Source organism: Eriocheir sinensis, chromosome 33, assembly GCF_024679095.1.
Source record: "Eriocheir sinensis breed Jianghai 21 chromosome 33, ASM2467909v1, whole genome shotgun sequence".
Lineage (NCBI taxonomy): Eukaryota > Metazoa > Arthropoda > Malacostraca > Decapoda > Varunidae > Eriocheir > Eriocheir sinensis.
In genome coordinates this window covers 1,541,456-1,564,745 of record NC_066541.1, presented here as the reverse complement: position 1 = coordinate 1,564,745, position 23,290 = coordinate 1,541,456, and the positions used below count along the sequence as shown (strand labels likewise).

The following is a 23,290-nucleotide window of genomic DNA, read 5'->3' as shown; positions in this document are numbered from 1 at the left end:
ATGAAAGAGAATCTTTAATACAAAAAAAAAAATATTAATAAGTGGGTCCAATATTGGATAATTAGGAGGATAGTAATTAGCGTCAAAATGACCACCGGTGGGTCAGGCTGTAACAAGGGAATAAACAACCTCACCCACCAGTGGGTCAGGTCGTAAGGAATGTGTTAATTACTTTATCTTTATTACAAAACATGATATTTATAAAAGTTCATTTGAATAATCTTTGGTTTCCAGTTAATAAATTATTTTTATACATACACTCGGCCCTCGATTTAACGGATTAAAAGGGGGGGAAGGGTGGTCCGTTGCTTGAAAATACTTACATATGATAAATACCGGTATACAATAAAATTACTGTTAAAAAAAACGTAAAATGATACTGACAAACCTAATAATAAACGTAGGTATATAGTTCTTTTATCGTGTATGTTGTCTGCACGTTGTCTGTATAGGTGACGTTCACAACTCGTCTTGTTCAACCTCTCTCTGTCCGAGCTCCGCTAGAGGGCCAACAAAACAAACCGCGCTTCTTCTTCTTCTTTTGACCTGCTTTGCGTTGGTGCCGTAAGACAGGCACAGCCTAAATAGCCCCATAGAACACTCCAGAAGAAGGCATCTCCACCTTCGCCTCCGCTCCGCCGACACGTGTTGTTTTGTTGGCCTTCCAGCGGCATATTGTTTACGCGTATGGGTAAAATTCTACAAGTGTGCTAGTCTCGCATGGGCAGACGAAACTTTTTTTTTCAGTTTTCAGTGTGTTATGAAATACTAATGTGATAATTGATTCTGTCACAAAACAACTCACAAATGTACATAGATTTACATAGAAAATCAGACCACACAGACCCCATGGTCCAGACTTGGTGGTCTGTCCTTAAACCTAAGTGATTTTACATTAATCAGAAGACTCCAAAACGTTGCATTTCTACTCTAGTTAATATTACGTTGAAGGAAGTGACGGTCGAGCTTATTTTTGAAGGAGTCAATCGTGTTGCACTGGACCACTGATGGTGGAAGCTTATTCCATTCTCGCACTACAACGTTGGTGATGAAAAATTTACTTGTCTACATCTGAGTTTTACGCCATTGTTCCTCGTGCGCAAATTGTGTCATCGATCAGAAACAATGTTGATCTGTCTATATTCGTAAAACCATTAAGTATTTTAAAACATTCGATCAGTTTTCCTCGGAGGCGACGTTTCTCAAGAGAGAACATGTTAAGGGTAGAAAGCCTTTCTTCGTAGGATTTGTTGCGCAAGGAAGGGATCATTTTCGTTGCCCGACGCTGAACACCTAATTTAGCTATATCCTTTGCATGGTGGGGAGACCAAAACTGTACCGCATATTCCATGTGGGGTCTGACTAAACTGTTGTAGAGCGGGAGTATTACATCTTTATTTTTGAATAAAGTTTCTTTTAATGAAGCCCAACATTCTGTTCGCTTTATTTGCTGCATCGATGCATTGCTGTGAGAATTTGAGGTTTGACGCGATTTTGACCCCCAAGTCCTTGACGCATTGAACGCTTTTGAGTTTAACGCCGCGCATTTCGTAATTGAACTTCTTATTCCTCGTTCCAACTTGAAGGACCTGGCACTTGTCTACATTAAAGGGCATCTCCCATCTATCCGACCAAGCTGAAATTTTGTGCAAATCCTCTTGGAGGCTTTGCCTGTCTTCGTCAGTGAGAACCGAGTTACCAATCTTTGTGTCGTCTGCAAATTTACTGATGCGGTTATTGAGTCCAACATCCACGTCGTTGATGTAAATAATGAAGAGCACTGGGCCAAGAACCGAGCCCTGAGGGACGCCACTAGTGACCGGCGCCCACTCTGAGTTAAATCCGTCAATCACTGTTGTCTGTTGCTCAACCAATTCGCGATCCATTGGTTTACTTGACCGTCAATACCTATTTGCTTTAATTTGTAAAGTAGTTTATGATGCGGGACTTTATCAAACGCTTTCTGGAAATAAAGATAGACTACGTCCAGTGATTCAACATGCATCCTGTCTATTCATTTAACTCACCGCTCACACTCTGAAGTGGACACACTAATTGAACAAAACCAGGTAAATTAATGTTTTTCCTGCTGTGTATTCCCCCCGTATGCATGCGTGGTGGACAGCAGCGCGACTTGTTTTTGCAAGGAGGTATTTCTCGCAACACAGGCCCACGAATTGGACCAGGCACGCCACCACTACGTTCCGTCCCGCGTTCCGTATTTTCGCTGCCCCAAACCCCGAGCCAAGTAAATTTAACCAAACCTAACTTAACCTAACCTACCTAACGGGAGGGGGGGGGGGTTGTAGAATCTCAAATCCCATGTTAAATTCCTTACGTTCTAAGTGTATCTCCTCCCTTATATATGGGCCGATGTCTTTCATTTAAAAAGCATTTTAATCAGGGAGGATAGGAGATGAAAGGCTACTCTCTTTTGGTTTTATACAATAGTAATTTTTTTTTTTAAAGTTCGATGAATACAAAATTTTGACAAATATTTCTCAAAAATCAAAATCAACTTCAAACAATAGTTTTGAGAGTAGCCTTTATTCCTTACACATACTTTCATAATCTGCAGTGAAAGATATGTGTATAACAAGAAGTGCAAAGGAGGATGTTGTTGTTGTTGATTTGTCCTCCCAGGGGAGGGCACGGGCCGGCGGGCCCGTCAGAGGATGTCTTCAGTTTTCAGCTTATCGAGGAGGTGGGAATTTTGCCACCACCTCTGCCAGGGTGGAGTCTTGGGTGAGGCTCACTCGCTCTGCTGCTGTCTGGGGAGCCGTGTCGTCGTCAGGGTGGAGCTGTGGGCCGGGCGGGTGCAGCGGGGTGGTGAGGGGGCACTCCAGGATGTAGTGCAGCAGAGGTTTCCGGGTGGCTTGCCAGCAGTGGGGGCAGGGTGGGGTATCCTTGTTTGCCACCTCCTCGTAGCAGGCAAACCCGAGTCTGAGGCGGCGGATGGAGGCGAGGATGGTGTTGGGTGTGGTGTTGGGGAGCTGTATGACAGGCTTGTGGTGGGTGGCCGTGCTGTACCACGAGGCAGAGGCAGAGCCCTGAACCAGGACGGCCTCGTGTTCTAGTCGGGTGAGTGAGAGGGCCGCCTGGGATGCTTTGTTCTTAATGTAGGACAGGCTGGGGGCAAGGGGGAAGGTGATCTGTGGAAGGGACCGAGCCGTGGCAGCAGCACGGTCAGCCTTCTCGTTCCCTCTCAGACCAACGTGGCTTGGCACCCAGTCCAGGATGATGTTCTTGCCCAGTGAGACAAGGGTGTTGGCTTCATGGAGGATGGTGGTTATGAGCAGAGTGTTGTCTCTGACGCTCATTGCTTGCAGGACCTTGAGGGCTGACAGCGAGTCGGAGTGGATGATGATGGTGGTGTTCATATCGGCAGTGGCGTGACGCAGGGCACAGAGGATGGCTGCCAGTTCTGCCTGCAGGATGGAGACTTGCGGTGGCAGGCGCCACAGTCCTGTCTGGGTTCCGCACACGAAGGCAGCCCCCACAGACCCATCGGCGCCCAGCGAGCCATCGGTGTAGTAGTGGCTGGCAGTCCTGTTGTCCATCGAAGCCACGCGCTGCAAAGCCTCTTGGCGGAGGGTGATGGGGTGAGAGGCCCTAGGAGCTGAGGTGGTAGGGAGGCTCATTTGGAATGGACCAGGAACCCAGGGTGGAGGGGAGTGGTAGCCAGGGTGTGGCAGGTCTGAGCCACTGCAGACAAGCCTCTCCACTTCCAAGTGACGGACTGCGTCGGCGGCATCATGTATCCAGTCCCTGTCTGGAGTGGCTTGTGGTGGTCTCTGGAAGGCATGAAGCAGCTGTGTGGAGACTGTGCCGTGTGGTTGCTGCTTCATGAACTTCCCAACTACAGTGGATGTTCGGGCAAGGATGCAGTGGTGGAGTGATGGGAAGCCACTTTCCAGGCGAAGGTTGGTCAGGTGGGTCCATGGCGGGGCTCCTAGAATGACCCGGAGAGCGTCATTTTGTGCCACCTCTAACTTCTTTGTGAGTGCAAGGGAGAGCGAACACAGGCAAGGAGCGCAGTAGTCTATGATAGACCGTATGGCGTGTGTGTAGAAGGCGCGTAAGACACGATAGGATGACCCCGTGTTTTGTTTGGACAGAGCTCGCAGGATGTTGGTGCAAGTTGCTGCGCGCTCTCTTAGATAGCATACCTGAGTGCCAAACCGAAGGTGACAGTCCAGCCAGACACCCAGGTACTGGTGGGTGGTACTGTAGGCGAGGTCCTGGTTTGCTATTTGGAAGGGCCGTTCAGGGGAAGGCATGCCAACTGGCATGACCTTGGACTTCTCAAAGTTGATCTTGAGCCCTAGTTCTGTGCACTTCCTGTTGAGCTGGTTGAGGGCGTGTGGAACTTGATGGAGACAGGTTCGGTGGTTCAGGACTAGGGCAAGGTCGTCAGCATAGCAGAGGAGCTTAGCCCCCTCTCTGTAGTCAATGCTCATCAGCTCCTCCATGAGAACGTTGAAGAGGAAGGGGCTGAGGATACTGCCTTGAGGTGTGCCATTGATGTGGTCGAAGCGCCTCGAAACATGTCCCTGGAAGCGGACTTGCCCTCCACGGCCATGGAGAAACTCTCTCAGCCATGCAAGGAGTCTTCCCCCGATCCCCTTGCGAGCAAGGGCAGAGAGGATTGCCAGAGGGGAGGCTAGCTCAAATGCTTTCTCCAAGTCCAGGAAGACAGCAATACCCCGGCCTCTTCGCATGTGGGTGAGGAGGGTGACTACGCAGTCAGTGGCGCCTCTTTGTGGAAGGTATGCAAAGAGGGATGGGTGGAGGTCAGCTGTTCGCCACTGTAGGTGATGGAGTGCCATACGTTCTGCTGTCTTCCCTAAACAGCTGAGCAGTGAGATTGGGCGCAAGGAGCCGGGATCTTTGGGTTTTGGGATGGGCTGAATCACTGCTGTCTTCCAGGCTTGGGGAATGCGGCTTTCTGACCAGGAGAGGTTAATAAGGTGTAGTATGGTGCTCTCGCCCTTTGAGCCAGCATGTCTAAGCATGGAATAGGAGATTCCATCTGCTCCTGGAGCTGTGTCGCCACCACGTTTGAGGCAGCCCTTCAGTTCCTGCATGGTGAAGGGAACATCAGCTGCATCAGGAGTTGTGCAGGCTTCCTCCACAAGAGCTGCCCTTCCTGCTGCCAGAAGTTCCTGCATCTCCCTGGTGGTGTGTGGGAATTGGTGGGGCGAGGTGCGGTCTGCAAAGCTGGCTGATAGTCGCTCAGCTTCTTCTTGTGGGTTAGGGTGAGTTGGTGGACAAGGGGCGAGGGCGAGACAGGCGTGGTTTGGTCCACATCTCCCCAGGGTGGAGTGTGCATCCAGACCCTGGCACCACTGGAGCCAGGCCTCTTCTCATGTCGCCGCTTGGTGGCGTAAGCGTGTTTGGCGACAGCCTGCAAGTAACGCCTGTTGGGGAGGTGGGGCGTTTGCAGTAGGTTTTCCTGGCTGTGTTGAGGCGGTGGTTGAGCTCCTGACTTTCGTTCACCATAGATCCAGTGATCTTTGTGGAAGGTGCCTGAGAGCCTCGTTAGTGGTATGGCCTCGCTGGCAGCCTGTTGGAAGGCGTGCGTTACGTGGCTCTCTAGCACCTCCAGGTCGGTAGTGGCAGGTGGAGTTGCAGTGCCCTATCCAAGGCAGAGGTGAAGGCGTTCCAGTCAGCTCGCTTGATGTTGTAGCGAGGAGGAGGCAGCTGGGGTTGGGGCAAGTTGTCCAAGGCTAGGTGAGTGGTGACACCAAAGTGATCGCTGGTGATGGTGGGGTGGACAGACCAGGAGGCCACAGGTCGTAAGGGTGTGGAGATGAAGGAGAGGTCGAGTCGCCCGCCCCTGATGTGAGTTGGCTGAGAGGTGTCGTTCAGTAGAGCTACTCCTCGTGCTTCTTCCAGCAGCTCTGCGATGTGTCGGCCTGCTGTGTTGGGAGGAGAGGGAGACTCTAGGTGAGGGTGGTGGCCGTTGAAGTCTCCCCCTATGAAGGTTGGTTCTTCGCTGGCTGCTGTGAAGAGTTCTCCCAATTCAGGTGTAGACTGAGGTGGCGCATAGATGTTGAAGAGGGTTAGTGGAGTTGAGTGCAGCTGAATGATCACGCCTTGGACTTCCACCCGGTCGCCGCAGTGAGGTGGTGCTGCTAGCTCCTGGCATGCAATGTGGTGTCGTACAAGAATGGCACACCCACGTGAGGCCCCATTTATTCTGGGCAGTAGAAAGGATTTGTAGCCTGAAATTTTGAAGGGGGTTTTGGGCAAGAGCAGTGTTTCCTGGAGCATGAAGACATCGATGTTTTCCAGTTTCCCAGTTTCCATCAGTGTTGGTAGCTTGGAGTAGGCTCCAAGGCAGTTCCATTGAAGGATGGTAATGCCTTGGGTTTTGTTCCTTGGGTTGGGGTCTTGGGTCCTGGTGCAGGCTGGGTGGGTGGGCGGTGAGGTGTCTTGTAGGTGCGTGGAAGGGAGGATGACTCTATGCGGACTCTCATTACCCGGACAGGTGATGGCTTCCGGGACTGTCGAGAGCGCTTGGAGATTAGCGTCTCCATTGTGTTCGTCACCGTCTTCTCCATGGCCTTTTCCAGGGCGTCCTGATCCACATCTTTCCCTAAGAGTTGGGCAATGCTGGTGGCTACTCCCAGGGCCAGTTGCTTCCCAAACTCTTTGAGGTCTGCTGTTGTGAACAGGGGCTCCTGAGGTGGAAGAGGCAGGGGTGCTGTGGCAGACGGTGTTGCTGGAGTGTGTGTCGATGGTGTGGGTTGTCTTGGAGGCGGCAGAGGTGGCGTAGGCGTCGGAGTCGTTGCAGTCAGTAGTTGGGGGAAGTCGGCCTGGGTTGGAGGTGGTGGTGATGGGTGATTTGAGGACTGCTGTTGTCCCCACACAAAAGTGCCTGGAGGTGCTGGGGATACAGTAGTAGTCTGCTGCTCCTTTACCCAGTTGACCTGGAGTTCCCTGCCATGGTGGATGTGTGACAGTCTTACTGGACAGGAAGGATTCCAGGCATGGTGGGGGCCTCCACAATTTGGGCAGCGGTGCGTCACATCCTCCTTGGCTTTGTAGCGGGTGAGGCATCTCTGGGTGTCGTGCTGCCCACTGCATACACCGCATATCGGGTTCCTGCTGCAAGTCGCCCGGTGGTGTCCAAACTTCTGGCAGTGGTGGCATCGTAGGGGTTCGGGCACATAGGGGCGGAGGTAGAACATTCCCCAGTTGCCTAGGGTGAGAGACGGGATTAGCGGGCCTCTCAGAGTTACCAGCACTTGCCTTGTGTCCTCCTTGTGGCGTGAAGTCTGGCAGCGCACCGCTTCCTCTACCTGGGGATGGCGCTGGAGGATGGAGAGAGGGAGACGGAGTGGGTATCCCATGACGATACCTTTGGTCACCTGGGTTTGTGGAGCGAGTTTGATCACCCTGATGGAGGCCCCAGGATCGTTGGCTGTCTCCTCCAGGAAGCGAAAGCTGATTTCGTCGAGCGGAATGAGGACTGAGCTCCCGTCTCGACCCATGCGGTTGTGCGTCTTGAGAGAGGGTTCCTCGTCCTCCAGGGCTGCCACGGCGTCGTAGCTGCAGGGGAACTCGGCCTGTGCTGGTACCCTGAAGCAGGATAGTTGGATGTTGGTGGGGCTGAGGGGGCCACTGTCACTGTTGGAAGGGGAAGGGGAGTGGAGCAAGATGCAGGGTGGAAGGCGTTTCCCTTCCGCTTGTTTTTGTGTGAGACTAGGGTGAAACCATCATCATCTTCCTTATTTAGGTCATGCTGGGTAGGGTTAGGGGGGAGGGCAAGGGTTGTCACAGGGGGTGAGGCTGTAGCGGCAGGGGTGGATGCAGAGGCAGCTTCACAAGCGGTGGAGGTGGAGGTGGATGCACGGCCGGCATCACAAGCAGTGGAAGTGGGTGCTAGGACAGAACCACAAACGGTGGAGGAAGCAGGGTCGGCATCACAAGCGGTGGGAGGGAGTGCAGGTGAGGGATCGCTAGCGGTGAAGGTGGACCCAGAGGCAAGGGCACCGTTACATGCGGCAGGCTTAACAGAGGCAACCTTCTCACCTGTGGCGTCCATGTCTTCGTGGGTACGTGCAGCCTTGGGTCGTCCTGGGGCAGGGGGGGCAGCAGGGAGTCCTTTGGAGGGGCTGGAGTGGGAGGAGTGGTCGCTGGAAGCGGCAGACGAAGTGGAGGAACGGCGGTGATGCTTGCCCTTGCCGACTCCTGACTGCGTGTTCCTGGGCACAGGAGGGCGGTGTTTACCCATGGTGGCCACCACGGGTGCCTGCACACTCTTAACACACTGTTCCCTGGGTATCTTGAGGCAGGGGACGCAGGGGAAGGCGATATATGAACTTTGTAAGTTCACGGCGTTTGTTTACGTCCGCCAACAGTGTTGCCAGCGGAGAGACTCAAAGGAGATATTTTTTAAAGTGCAAAATCATGGTTTTGAGATATCATGCGATGAAGTTTAAATATTTTTTAAATTTTAACTATTCCACCTAGGGACTTGATATCCACAGGATACATATATCAGGATATGAAGAAAAGAGCAGACATGGTTTCCCTTACTTAATTTCATTGATTGTGTAAACAGGTTGCTTTGTTTACCCAAGGATATGTCATTTTTACAGGGTCATAAATCCATGTACTCGAATTTTACCATATTTCAAAGTAAAAACCAGTGTTCTACTGTGTAAAATCAATAAAATATAATGAAAAAAGACATTTGAGGCAGATACATAGAGTAATTTGTTGGATTTAAAAAAAATATAAAAATATTGTTATGGATAAATATAAAAATACAATAGTGAGTGCTAAAATTTTCCATTTTTTAGCCAGTGATGAGAGAGAACCTAAGAGTTTCATGACAGACCAAGGAAAAAAAATCCTGGATTTAAAAAGGGGAGAAAACATAGATTGTAGCCCATAGTGCCACGCAGAAACTCATTGCTGCACATTGCATTGCATGATGCATATCACTGTATTATTTTTTCATCAGATTCATTTATATACCAAAAGAAAGATAAAAATTCACAAATTTTATAAGCCAAAAATAACAAAAATTATTTTTTTCTGGCCGATGCGATGCAAGTTTTGATGAAAATATCACTTCTGTGATATTGTTATTATTTTAGGGTTTTGACGTTTCTAAAGCCGGTGTCACACCGGACACCGGACATCGGGTATTTGTCCGCTGAGATTTTGTGGTCCATTAAATCGGGGTCCGCTAAATCGAGGGTCGAGTGCACTATATACAAGAAAAGAAATTTACAAGTATTATATCTAAAATTAGTTCTTAAAGCCTTTCAATACATTCATTTACAAACAAAAACATTATAACACATCTCATTTCACTAAATTACAAACAAAAATCAAATTCAAAGAGGAGTATAAGGTGTCATGTTTTAAAACAGGAATGAAATTGAGATACACAAACACATACATTGTTTGGCAGGGTCAAGAATTAATGATGGCTGTTCTGCTGTACCCACTTCCATGAGAGAGTTTCAAGGCGCAACATTAAAACATAAAATGCAAATACAGTAGCATTAACAAAACAGATCAAGAAGGTATTTCAAAATATATACAAAGACAATAAATCAACAGAATAAGACAGCATCCCCTAACTCAACAAGGGCTTAGCATATTCTGTAGACAAGCAGAATCACTAAGGCATTACCACTGAAGCATGATACATCTTTAGCTTCTGTTCATCTCAGTGACCAGAATGTGAAGTAGATGCAGGTGCTCAGGACCAAGGAGGGGTGTGAGGTGCTGGCTAAGGGTGGAGAGAGCCTGAGTGTCCCCTCCCTGACACACCAGCACCAGGGACTGAAGTAAGACTACCAGCTCTGCATCATCATAGGGCACTAAAATAAGAAAAGTTAAGGAATAGGTATTTTTAAAATTTGGTATAAGACTGATGTAGCAAGTGGCAGAACTGAAAGGAAAACACTAAGGCACATTATACTGGCAATCTTTTCTCTTTTTTTTCTGACTGGAGTGTTTTTTCTATGCTTGTTACTTTGTTTTTAACTGGTTTTAAATGAGGCCTTTCGGACTTCCTACTCTGTCTACATGAAAGAGGCTGAATTATAGTGATGTTATTGAAAAACGGTCCTTGACTTAACATATTTCATGACTGTACTCACTGGATCTCATTTACATTTACTAAACTGATATGATTAAGGAAGAGAAGAGAATGAATTGGTCATTACCATCTGGCTTCTGAGTGTCAGGAGTGGCCCAGGAATACTTTTCCAATAGGCGAGTGTGTGCAGGCTTGGTGTGCTGAGACAGAGGCTGCAGAGTCAGGAGGATAAGCAGGGATGAAATCTCACACCTGTGGAGGCCAAATACATAAATATATATGATGATATGCCTGCAAAGGACAAATATGCACATATAAACAATCAATGGCATGAGTCAAAGCAAAAGACAGAGAGTCAAAGGGTAAAGACATGGTAACAGAAAGGAAAAAAAATAATGATATTGATGAAGGATTATTATAAACAGAATGACATACAGATAGGGGTTATAGAGAAAATTTATTTTGAGGAAGTGAAGAATACAAATACAGTCGAGTCGTGTATGGCACGGTTAATTGGTTCAGAGCAACGGCCGCGCCATAGGAAACTGCATCATAGGAATAACTAAACCTATGGAGAAAATACAATTTGGTTCTGGCCCTTGCCATTTTGCCCAACCCACACCCTTTTCCTTTCTTTTATTCATTCGTTCTAGCCCGAGTGCACTGGTAGGCATTATCTGCCTTTTGATGTTGTTCAGTCCAACCCCACACTCACCACCTTATCCACTCGGCCACCGCCAAAACCCACTTTTTCACTCAGTACGTATGCTCGTACCAGGGTCGGACTGGCCTATGTGCCCGTGTGCCCCTGGACTTAACCCATGCTGTCATATGTCAGAGTCGCATCCTTAAAATTTCCTGGAGTCGGAGTCAGTCGGAATTTTTCATGTCCGACTCCACACCCCTGATATAAACACACACACACTCACACACTCACACATCACTGCAATGGCTCAGTGGATGAAGGCTCTGCCTTGTCAGGCTAAGGTGTAAGCCAAACTCAGGCTGAAAGATTATTCCTTTGACAAGGAGTGGTTACTGTTTCCCCTTGAACAAAGGGGGATGGGGAAGAATGGTGTGCCAAGATCCTGGTACCCAGACATTGGTCCTCCAAGGCCTGAGTGATCTCACCAAGAGGGCACACGCTGGCGATCACAAATCCGGCATGTGACCTCAGGCCATCATAAAATACACACACTCACCGTGCCAGGATGTCTCTGTGAGCACCAAAGAGAGGTTGTCCAGCTGTCTCATTGATTAAGGAGGTTATCTGTGTGAACATCATCAAAGCACCATGAAGGTCTCCTGGAACAAACACGGAGTTTATTGTACTAGGTTTTTATGATGAAGAGAAGGAGCTTGCAAGAGATTGAGGCCTGCTCCCATGTATATGAAATAATGGAATTGCAGGAATATGTCCGATGATCCTCGGCGTGTGCCATCAGTGTGTCAGCATGACAAGACATTTAAGCTGCTATTATTTATACTCTTTCAACTCTACCTATTGCACTGAGTTTGATAATATAATTGCCGAGTGAGTGAAGCTTGTGGAGTGTTTATCTGAGATTACAAAAAAATTGTTTCAATATTTTTTTTTATTGGAAATATTTTTCACAAGGTCCAAGTCTCCGACTCAGAAACTTTTGAATGATAAAGTGTGCATGATTGTATGAAGCCTGTGCAATTTTAGTTTTGATAGATTGCTACCTTGGCTTTACTGCTACTATTTCCCCATTTTCAGAACTACAGTACCCTCCTGAGTTTTGCGCTTGCTTTGTTCCGAAGGTATAGTGATAAACTCGAGGATCGTGAAACTCGAGGTATTGAAAACACTGATAAAGAGCTTATTTGTTCCGACAAGTGGAGGAGCTGACTTTTTTTCCCTTCTTTACTCCCTTGTTATCTCAAAATACGTACCTTGGAAAAAGGAAGAAAACAGGAAGAGAGAACGGGTTGTTTTAAAGCCACAAATGAAGCCTTACGATTGGCTGAGCTCTGAAAACACGCTTGTGATTCGCTGGGAGTCCGATGACGTCATCGCCGGCGCTCACCCAATCAGCGGCCTCACTGCCTTAAGGCGGTGTCACACTGGCCGTTTTCCTCTAACCGTTGTGGCTACTGGCAACGCCCGTACATCCATCCAGGAGCGAGTTGTCGTTTTTTTGTTGTTGTTGTTTTTACAGTGGAGGATACAGTACAATGGCGTAATAAAAAAAAAGAAAACAATAATAAAAAAAAGTTACTTACTGCTCCTGAATAGAGTGGCCAAAAAGAGAAATAATTTTCGGGAGGAGAGGTGTCTTGATACCCTCCTCTTGAAAGAGTTCAAGTCGTAGGCAGGAGGAAATACAGATGAGGGAAGATCGTTCCAGAGTCTACCAGCGTGAGGGATGAAAGAGTTAAGATGCTGGTTAACTCTTGCATAAGGGGTTTGGACAGTATAGGGATGAGCTTGATCAGAAAGTCGTGTGAGGCGAGGCCGCAGGAGGTGGGGAGGCATGCAGTTAGCAAGTTCAGAAGAGCAGTCAGCGTGAAAATATCGATAGAAGATAGAAAGAGAGGCAACATCGCAACAGAATTTAAGAGGTAGAAGACTATCAGTAAGAGGAGGAGAGCTGATGAGACGAAGAGCCTTAAACTCCACTCTGTCCAGAAGAGCTGTGTGAGTGGAGCCCCCCCACATGTGAGATGCATACTCCATATGAGGGCGGACAAGGCCCCTGTATATGGATAGCAACTGTGCGAGGGAGAAGAACTGGCGGAGACGATACAGAACGCCCAACCTCAAGGAAGCTGATTTAGTGAGAGAGATGTGAAGTTTCCAGTTAAGATTTTGAGTTAAGGATAGACCGAGGATATTTAGTGTTGAAGAGGGTGACAGCTGAGTGTTGTCGAAGAATAGGGGATAGGTGTTTGGAAGATTGTGTCGAGTTGATAGGTGGAGAAATTGCGTTTTTGAGGCACTGAAGGACACAAGGTTCCTTCTGCCCCAATCGGAAATGATAGCAAGGCCTGAGGTTAAGCGTTCTACAGCCTCCTGTCTGGAGTCATGTACTACCTGTTGTGATGGTCTTCTATTGAAAGAAGTTGAATAATGCAGAGTGGAGTTGTTGGCATATGAGTGGACAGGACAGTTTGTTATGGAAAGAAGATCATTGATGAATAACAGAAAGAGAGTGGGTGATAGGACAGAGCCCTGTGGAACACCACTGTTGATAGGTTTAGGGGAAGAACAGTGACCATCTACCAACGCAGAGATAGAACAGCCAGAAAGGAAACTGGAGATAAAGGAACAGAGAGAGGGATAGAATCCGAAAGAGGGCAGTTTAGAAAGCAAAGACCGTTGTCCTTAACCTGGTGTCACACTGGGCCTTTTTCTTCCCACCGCGTTGGCGGCAGCTTGGGCAACTGGCAACTCCAACTTTTCCGGGTGTGCGTCACACATGGCCAAGGTTGGTTGCCCGTATCCACATCCACAACGTAAACAAAGCACTTGCCCTGTATTGACATGGCATCGTCTGCTAAAGTAAGGGCTGTTGCGGCTTGTGCTGCCATTACCCAAGTTATGGCCTTGTTGCTGCAGTTAAATGAAAGGAAGAAGCTGTTGTGGGTGTGGCGTGCCTGTGGTTCCTCCGTGCCAGTTCTTATTGTCACCACTGCGCGTGAGCGGCCAACCCACCCATCTAGACTCCGACCACATAAACACGTGGATCGAGTAAAAACAAAGGCACACACACACACACACGCACGCACACACCAGACTCATCATGAACCATGGCAGATGTTTCTCACAAACAGAAATGGCTTTGCCATTTCCTAGTGTGAGAACTTATTTGGTGAGTGGTTCATACAAACCAAACATACCCAATGGCAAGAAGAGAGCAGTGTTAAAGACGACTGCTCTCTTCTTGCCAAGAGCCAGGTTTGGTTCTTGTGAGCCACTCACCAAATATGTTCTAACACACTCAAGAAATGGTGGAGTCGTTTCCGTTTGTCAGAAACATCTGCAATGGTTCCTAATGAGTCTGGTGTGTGCGTGTGTGTGTGTGTGTGTGTGTGTGTGTGTTATTATTCCATCCATGTGTTTATATGGTTGAGTCAAGATGGGTGGGTTGGCCGTGCACGCGCAGTGGTGACAATGAGAACTGGCATGGAGGAACCACAGGCATGCCACACCCACAACTGTTTCTTCCTTCCATTTAACTGCAGCAACAAGTCCATAAATTGGGTAATGGCAGCACAAGCCGCGACAGCCCTTACTTTAGCAGACAACGCCATGTTGATACAGGGCAAGTGCTTTGTTTATGTTGTGGATGTGATACGGGCAACCGACCTTGGCCGTGTGTGACACACACCCGGAAAAGTTGGAGTTGCCGGTTGCCCAAGCTGCCGCCAACGCAGTGGAAAGAAAAAGGCCCAGTGTGACACCAGCTTACGGAAAACCGTGAACTACGGGCATTGCCAGTAGCCCCAATGGTTGGACGAAAACGGCCAGTGTGACATCGCCTTAAGGCAGTGAGGCTGCTGATAGGGTGAGCGTCAGCCAATCGTAAGGCAGCCACCTTCAACTGCGGCTTCAAAACAACCCGTTCTTTCTTCCCGTTTTCTTCCTTTTTCCAAGGTATGTATTTTGAGACTTTACATGGACATGAGTTCCTCACATCCCTCCTCCCACTCCCCAACTCTGGCTTCATCGTTTAATAAGTCTCTCTCTCTCTTTCTCTCTCTTGCCATAGCCACAATGTTTGGAGGAAAACGTCCAGTGTAGCGTACATGATGCCGATGGTAAGTAGACGTGACCCGTACATGTCAAAGCAGCGCGAAACTCAGCGTGATAATGCGCAAAAGTCGGGATGGTAAGAATTTAGGACTAACCACGAAACTCGAGGATCACGAAACTCGGATAGCGCGAAACTTGGGAGGGTACTGTATAACAATATTTTGCCATTGTTACACAGCTTGTCAATCTGTCAATATAAAAAGTACAACAGTACAAGAGCATGAGAGTCACTGGAACCTGCATCCTGGATAGGGTTTGACGTTTTTTCTCACTGTCTGCTAACAGAACCACTATTTACTTCATTATTACTTTCATTAGAATTATTATTATTATTATTATTATTATTATTATTATTATTATCACAGTAAAATTTTGTCCAATAATCTGAAAATCCTAACAGCCCAAATTGTCCAAAGTGACTGACCAAAAATATATATATATAAAAAAATACATAAATAAAGAGGCACCAAAAGTGCTGAGTGGCCCCAAGTAGCAAGGACAAGAAGAAACAGGAGACTCAGGAGAGACTTACATTTAGTCTAAATATTGACCGTCAAATAACGGGATGATCTTTTGGTGTATAGTGCCATATGCTGCTGGAAAGATGGCTCCTACAGCTTCTACAAGGGACAATCCTGAGCTCATGCTTGATGAGCTCCCCTATGGTGACAATCTTTAATACAAGAATTCATGAGAATCACTGGTAACCTCTGGAACAGCCTTATTTCATCTGTATCACCATCCTATGACATGAACACTCTCAGGAAAGGAGTATCTGGACATCTAACTAAAACTAACATTTTCTTTCAGCTACTTTTACTGTCTTCTGCTTGCAGGAACAACACTATTGCAGTATATTTTGTATCTTTTTAATTTTGCTCTTGAACGAACTCCACCAAAAAAGTACCAACAATCCCAAATTGATAAATACCATTGAAATAACATCTCCATTTAGTGCAAATTTCATTTAACGTGTAATTCTTCAGTATCTATCTCATGTTAACCCTTTTCATCCGTGACGCAGACGTTGGCGTCACAGTATGGAAAGGGTCAAGAGGAAATGGAAGAGGATTAATCTTCTTCTAAACCTCTCAATCCTCCTCTAAATTCCTCTTAATCCTCTTCCACTTTCTCTTGAGAGGTTTAGAAGAGGATTAAGAGGAAATGGAAGAGGATTAAGAAGTCTAGAAGATGACTAACGGTGACACCGTCGGACACCAACGTCGGCATCGCCGGAGTGAAGGGGCTAAATAGAGGGTCTCCTATACTACTTCAAGGAACATAATGTCTGTTGAAAGAGAAAAAGAGTGGTACAAATGTTAACAAGGAGGAAAAGTGATTGAAAACTACAGATTTCCAGCAACATTTACCATGTCTCTGAAATATGGTCATGTAGCACAGCACAACAGAAAAGAGACATGTAGGTTCTGAAGATGTGTCAATTTACATACCTAATTCAATTTTGCAGGAGGCGATGTATCCCAGACAGGTGAGGTGATGGAAGGGAGAGGCTGCATGGAAGTCTGCAGCCATGCACAGGTATGTGAGAGCCTCTGATGGCTTTCCTAATGAGCGCAGAGCCTAAAAAATGCCAATACTTATTAGTTTGTTTCATGGTGAGTCTTGTACTCAATTCTTCCTTGTTGTTTCAGATGAAATGGTTTCTAGCATATAAGAAATACTTGATCCACCCAATATTTCTCATACACTGGCTACAAGCTACTGACCCAACACTGAGGGCTTAGGTTCTCTATTTTTTAACAAATTTACTCTTGACTTAAATAATTCACTGTGAAGTTTATATCACTGAGAGTTTATGTCTCTGAGTCAGAAAACAATTGGATGGATGAATCAATGCAGATGACTGACCTGTCCCAATTCAACAGCCAAAGATGCTGCTAATGCTGGCTTGCTCTGGTCCACATACAGCTGTATGGCATGTTGAAAGCAGCTGATGGCTGTCATAAGGTGTTCATTGAAGCTTGGGCAATGCAACTGGTGGTTCACAGTCTCAGCCTAAAAGAGTAATGAGGCTGGTTTAAAATGAAAAAAAATGAAAAGTATCAATTTTAAACTTAACTTTTGTTATCAGTAGTCTGTAATAAATTGGAGAATAAAACTCAAGGCAAACTATGAATATCTTCACTAATTTGTCATTTTAGCCACCTTAACCCCTTCACTTCAGCGATGCCGATGTCAGTGTCCGACGGCGTCACCGTATGGAAAGGGTTAGTCCTCTTCTAAACCTCTTAAGAGGAAATGGAAGAAGATTAAGAGGAATTTAGAGGAGGATTGAGAGGTTTAGAAGAGGATTAATCCTCTTCCATTTCCTCTTGACCTTTTCCATACTGTGACGCTGACATCTGCATCACAGATGGAAAGGGTTAAAACTTTTGTTTGTACTTTCCCACTCCTTGTGTCATATCCTATTTTGTTGCCTCCTCCATTTTATTCATTAAAGAAGACAGCTATAAACTTACGTGTCTTAATTACTTATGCACCCCCCCCCCCCCCACACACCCACACACCCACACCCAAACGACCTCACCAGGTCAAGACATGGGTCACGGCACTCTCCATGGCAGCCACAGCACTATTTAGCAGCCATGGGTCAGCTTACTGACCCTCTCCTTCCCCTTCCCCATAATCCTCCCCTTTCCCATCTTTTCAAGGAACTCATCACTTCAAAGAACATTTGGTGAAATGAAGTGAAATTATACTGAGTCAGTGGGAGTGCAGTGTGTTATACTTTGTCTATTTGTAGCTTGCAACTGGCTTCTAGGCTACTTTTGTAAGCTCATCCCTGATTGGGCAGCGGTCTGAGGCAGCCTTCTTCCAAACATCATAGAAACAGACCTTGCCACACTACAAGTTTTATTTTATGCTTCATTGCCAACTCATGTCACATAATACATACTTGCTTTCTTCATCATTGGACAGGAGAAAGATTGCAGATTATGACTGTCCTGAAAACAATTCAAATTGACTAAAAATAAAGGAAATAATGTGAGTTGAAGTCAAAGATGGGGTTATAAATGTTTATACCGCTTTTTATTCCATGCCGATTTTTTCATAGAATTACATATTAAGCTTCAGTAGTAACAAACAATGCCACCTGACAGAGAAAATTCTCCTGAAGATGATGGTATCAACAGATTTTCGGTATATTAGATAGGAAGGGAGATAAGCAAGCTTTTACGTAGGCAATGGACATGTGGCTTCGTGGCGTAAAACCACAGATAGCCTAATACTACAATTTCATAAGTTCATATAAAAGCTTGCTTACCTTCCTTCCTTTCTAACGTATTGATAATCTTATTCATCATATTCAGGAGAATTTTCTTTATTAAGTGGTATTGTTTGTTTTTAACCCTTAAACTGCTAAATGCTCGCAGCGAGTGGTAGCGTCATTTGCTGGTGGTGCTAAACGCTCGATGCGAGCTCCAGTCACACTCAAGTTTCCTGTGTATGAGAGTTTTTCAACAATATTTCTCACCCCACAGCATTGCCAATTCAGTGGGTTTTCTACTAAATTTGGTGGAAAATCATATCAGCCTAGTGTGGAAAATTAACGGACGAGTAACTGGTGGATGTTGTTGTCCAATATAGCAGCATTTTTGCATAGCTTCACCTATCATCTGACTGATTTTTTGACCAAATAGTTGTAAATTTTGCAGTTGGCAATACTACCCTGCCAGCACCCCATCAAGAGATCTCCGCAGTTGCCTCAATATGGCTGACCGTCGCACACGCATTGACGTAAGTGTTCACAGGCAACACCCTCACGGAAGAGGCATATGTAACCGAATCTTATAGATCAGGGCCTCCTCTTTCCAATTGTGTTCTTGTTTTTAGCTGTGATGAATAGTTTTTTGAGATACAGGTGACCCATGGCTTCAACTCACATATTTCCTTTTTTTTTGTCAATTTGAATTGTTTTCAAGACAGTCATAATCTGCAATCTTTCTCCTGTCCAATGATGAAGAAAGCAAGTGTGTATTATGTGACAGGAGTTGGCAACGAAGCATTAAATAAAACTTGTAGTGTGGTGAGGTCTGTTTCTATGATGTTTGGGAGAAGGCTGCCTCAGGCCGGTGTCCAATCAGCGACGAGCTTACAAAAGTAGCCTAGGAGCCAGTTGCAAGCTACAAACAGACAGAGTATAGTGGTGCCATGAAGGGTAGGGAAGACTGAGTGTATCGCCAACGGCCATCATCTACCCTGTCATTGCTGACATGCCCAGGCCCTAAGTACACCAACCCACCCATCCTGCTGCTAGGGAATGTCGGTTCAGGTGATAGTGCAGTGTTGGAGCCTCATCACTCAGGTGGAGTAAGATGCACAACACCCCCATCTTGGCTGTGTAGTTGTTCCCACAACAAACAACTATGTGCCCAAGCTGGTCAGAAATAACTGTCACCTTTGTCTCACTGGCCCAAGACTTAGCATTGCCCACTTGCATTCCACCATCAGCTGTCACATGACCCAGCATCTGACCTGAAGATACCTGGAAGAGGCTCAGCCACTCAGCCACTGCCTCCCCTATATAGATGACAATGCAGATAATGTTTCAATTTCGTTCCTGACAACCCTTGGAAATAAAGATGAGCTTGATACAATAGAATATACATGTGAGACAGCCTATGACTCAACACTTACCTTCAGGAAGTATCTTGCTGCTTGTGTTACAGCCGACACTTCTGTTGATGCATTGAGGAGAGTTTGTTCGCACTTGGCCACAGCGACGCAGCACAATCCAGCCTGTGCCCAAGCCTCACCATCACTGAGCTCACGAGCAAGCTGGCCTGAAGGTACACAGGTAATTGTAGATGTAACTCACATTTGGAAAATAAGTAATTACTATTCTGAAAAAAACTTACATAATTTTTCTTGATACTCTTACTCGGTCGAGTTTTGTGTGGTTGAAATGCATCTTGTTATTAAGTGATTTTCAAGTTATGAGCAATTTTTTAACAACATAATCTAAATAAGTTAATAACAATGATATTCAATAAATATGGGTATTACTCACTGTTTTTTGTCTTGCTATGGCAAACCTGTATACTGTGCCGTACATTATCTTCCTGCACAATCTGCTGCTCGCATCACAGCCATCTCTCAAATGTTTGTGTCCTTGACTATGATAGCCTTTCCATGTCAATATCTAACTTGAGTATGTCAGCAAAGGCCCAATTATGTTCCCCCAGTCTTTTTAATCATTTTCCATTTCATGTCTTCCTTCGTTTGGCTCAAGAAATTCTTCACTTACCTTGGATTATAATTCTTTTTAGTACCTCCCTTTCCATTCTTTTATGACTGAAAACACACACACACACACACACACACACACAGGGGTCATGAAATATGTCCCATTATATAAACCCCCAAAAAGAGGAAAGAAAGATAAGTTTAATGCAAGATGTGCAGATGCAAAGGAAAAAGAGACAGAGCATGGAAGAGATTGAAAAGAAATAAGAATAAAAGGACTAAAGAAGATTTTAAGATGGCGAGAAATGAATATGTGAAAATAAGGAGAGAAGAGAAAGGATACGAAAAGGATATTATTGAAAAGTGCAAGAACCTACATTGTTTAATAGACTCAATTCATAAATGGAAAAATCAAACCAAAGGAAAAAATAGAAAGACTGAAAGATGGAAATAAGATAATTGAAGATCCTAAAGACATGATTGAGCTGCTAAACAAGAGGTTTCAGCAAGTTTTTACAAAAGAATCACAATTCAACGAACCACAAAAGGACAATATTATATCAACAAATCAATATAAAATAAGGGCATAGAAAGAAAGTGGCCAGGGATGACTGAAGCATGAAAGGCCATTGGATAATAGTACTAGTTATTCCATTTAAGAAGGTTTGCTTATGTGGCAAATGCAGATATACATGTAAACAGATATGAGAATGCTAATAAATACTCAATTTACAAATAATCTCTCAATTATGTTGGTTTATTAGAACAATATAATATTAGATCACTTCTATAGGTCTTCTCACCGAACTCATCACTGGCCTCTGCAACATTTGGTTTCCGGAGAAAACGCCTGAAAGAAAACGTAATCATTTATTTATTTTGTTGACATAAAGCTTAATATAATCTACTATCTTTGATCAACTTATAACTTTATGTATTTTGAATTCATTTGCACAACAGCTGGTCTCTTGCCTCTAACAATTTTATTGGATATAAGAGTACAAGTATTCAGGGAAGAAAATGTGGAGAATCATAAGAACACTGAAACAGATCAAAGCGGTGTCAGGGACACTGAATTAGTGCATATAGCTTAGGCACTTTTTTCTACATTATATGTCATATATTTATTTGATAAAATCTGTTTTCAAAGGTTGAGGGGACACCTCATGTGAGAACTGATTTCATCGTTCAACTCTGCTTCTGTATGGTAGCCAGTGCCTCTCCTTAGGGTAGGCGGTGGCGTAGGTGGTAGCGTACTGGGCCCACATTCACCGCGTGATGGACGACGTGGGTTCGAATCCCCACGCTACCACTCAGATTTTTCAGTCACCGCCGAGTGGCTTAAAACTACCCACATGCTGTCCTGAAGACCACCCATCAACCCGGACTCTAGAGGAAGCCGTCCAAGCGAATCAAGAACGAGTTCCGGGGGGCAGCATGAGCCAATGCAAGATGGTGCCACTATAAACACTCGCCTGCGCCAGAACGGGCTGGGCCGACCATCAGGCCCCACCTGGAAGAAGCCGTGGGCCGACCACCAGGCCCCACCAGGAAGATGCCTACCGGCGCAATAGGCAATCAACGTAAAAAAAAAAAAAAAAAAAATGGAGGTCAAAAGTATACTGGTGACCTTTAGGGAAGTTGAGGGGCTTCCTAGAAAGTTTAAAAATAATTTCCCAATTACTTAGTGATTTGTCTAGTGACCCAAATATCATGTCGTAAGCTAAATTATTTATTAATCATCATCATCATCATTTCGTTTAACGTCTGTTTTCACTCTTCCTGAGCAGTCAGACGCTTTATGGCTCTCCTCCATTCTACTCTGTCTTCTGCCCGATGCTCATCCAATCCTATCAATGCCAAGTCTTCCTGTATACACCTTCTCCATGTTTTCCTAGGTCTACCAACTGGTCTCCTTCCTTCTACCTCCAATCTCTCCAAAACTCCCAGCACTGTATCCTCCCCTGCTCTCTTTACATGTCCAAACCATCAGAGTCTTTCCCTTCTGAGCACTGTTTTCAGGTCCTCTACTTTACATATGTTAGCTACATCTGCACTGGACACCCTGCCTTGCCACCTGATCCCCGCCATATTCCTCAGCATTCTGCGATGACTTGCTCTCAATACCTCCATCAATTTTCTACTTAGAGCCCATGTTTCTGCTCTATACAACATCACTGGTCTAAAACACACTTGGTACACCCCTGCTCTGCTCTTTAGAGGGATGCTACGATTCAAAAATAGACTAGCCACCTCCCTCCACTTTAACCCCTTCACTTATGCAAAGGATTTTGCTTGCAACTTCGGAGGCAATTTTGCACAACACCGTGAAAAACCCACAATTACTGCCTCGCGTGGGTTTGCTGTATTTCTGCTACTATTTCTGAAACTGAGAGTCATACAAAACAGCAAAGTGGTTTATCCTTACTTCTTCAGTTTGGAGGAAATCCCTCGATACTGTACCAGAAAGCCGCCAGCCCCTGCCGCGGCCTCCATGGTTCCTTCTTCTTCGGGTTATATGGGGCTAGTTAGGCCGTGGGGCCACAGCCTCTAGAGCCCCGTCAGTGGTAGTTGGTGTCAGGTGTTGTTTTTGTTGGCCGTTCTGTCACCAGGGTGGAAGTTAGATTCTGTCGAGCTGCCCCGACTTCTGAAGGAAGGCTTCCGTTTGTTTGGCGGTGGTGGTGTTGTTGTTTTGGCTGCGCGGGGCGTCGTCTACCGTCCTGTGTCGTGAGACGTCCAATCCTGACTGCCCATCGCGGAATCCAATCCTATCATAGAGTAATTAAGGGAAGCATCCAAATGTAAAAAAAGTACCAAGGAGGACCTAAATTGGTCCTAAAAAGCGATGCAAAGCGGAACAGATCACAAGAAGAAGAAGATTGTTGGTATCCTAGTTATATCATTTGCTTTTATAATAATATAAATAAACTTGGGTGGGACAGATCCCGACAAGCAGTCGACAAAAGACACGGTACCGTGTCGGAATTCGCCTGGTGCCCACGGTGTGTGTGTGGCGATAAAAGAAACAATGCACTCATATATGAAATCTTCAGTGTTACTTTTACTAATGTACAAATTTTCTTCTAATGTGTATGGGTCGGAATCTCTACCAGCGACGTAAACAAAAAAATCCATGTCAAAGCATGACAAATTCATCTACATAAATCTTCCCTGTACCTGATAGAATGAGTAATGATAAATTGTTTTTCAAATAAATTGTATGCACATTGTTG

General features: G+C 45.7%; 2 protein-coding genes across 2 annotated transcripts; both read right to left on the bottom strand.

Annotated features, from left to right (window-relative positions):
• Positions 1-5,595: 5,595 nt before the first annotated feature.
• Positions 5,596-8,385, bottom strand: LOC127006826 (uncharacterized). Its single transcript, XM_050877179.1, has 2 exons — positions 8,041-8,385; positions 5,596-7,587 (listed from the first exon to the last, which is right to left on the bottom strand). The coding sequence occupies exon 2, from the start codon at positions 7,156-7,158 to the stop codon at positions 5,596-5,598; it is 1,563 nt and encodes a 520-aa protein (XP_050733136.1). The 5' UTR covers positions 7,159-7,587; positions 8,041-8,385.
• A 149-nt stretch (positions 8,386-8,534) lies between these two features.
• LOC127006507 (40-kDa huntingtin-associated protein-like) lies at positions 8,535-23,179 on the bottom strand. The gene is made up of 9 exons (XM_050876462.1): positions 23,033-23,179; positions 22,486-22,825; positions 20,861-20,907; positions 19,509-19,654; positions 16,719-16,865; positions 16,301-16,430; positions 11,272-11,374; positions 10,197-10,321; positions 8,535-9,848 (listed from the first exon to the last, which is right to left on the bottom strand). The coding sequence occupies exons 2-9, from the start codon at positions 22,551-22,553 to the stop codon at positions 9,679-9,681; spliced, it is 936 nt and encodes a 311-aa protein (XP_050732419.1). The 5' UTR covers positions 22,554-22,825; positions 23,033-23,179; the 3' UTR covers positions 8,535-9,678.
• Between the last annotated feature and the right edge of the window lie 111 nt (positions 23,180-23,290).

Coding starts and splice junctions, on each gene's coding strand:
- LOC127006826 (XM_050877179.1), bottom strand. CDS start 7,158: ATGCCACCACTGCCAGAAGTTTGGACACCACCGGGCGACTTGCAGCAG.
- LOC127006507 (XM_050876462.1), bottom strand. CDS start 22,553: ATGGAGGCCGCGGCAGGGGCTGGCGGCTTTCTGGTACAGTATCGAGGG. Junction 20,908..22,485: donor ATTTCCTCCAAACTGAAGAA/GTAAGGATAAAC, acceptor GTTTTCTTTCAG/GCGTTTTCTCCGGAAACCAA. Junction 9,849..10,196: donor TGACACTCAGAAGCCAGATG/GTAATGACCAAT, acceptor TTCTTATTTTAG/TGCCCTATGATGATGCAGAG.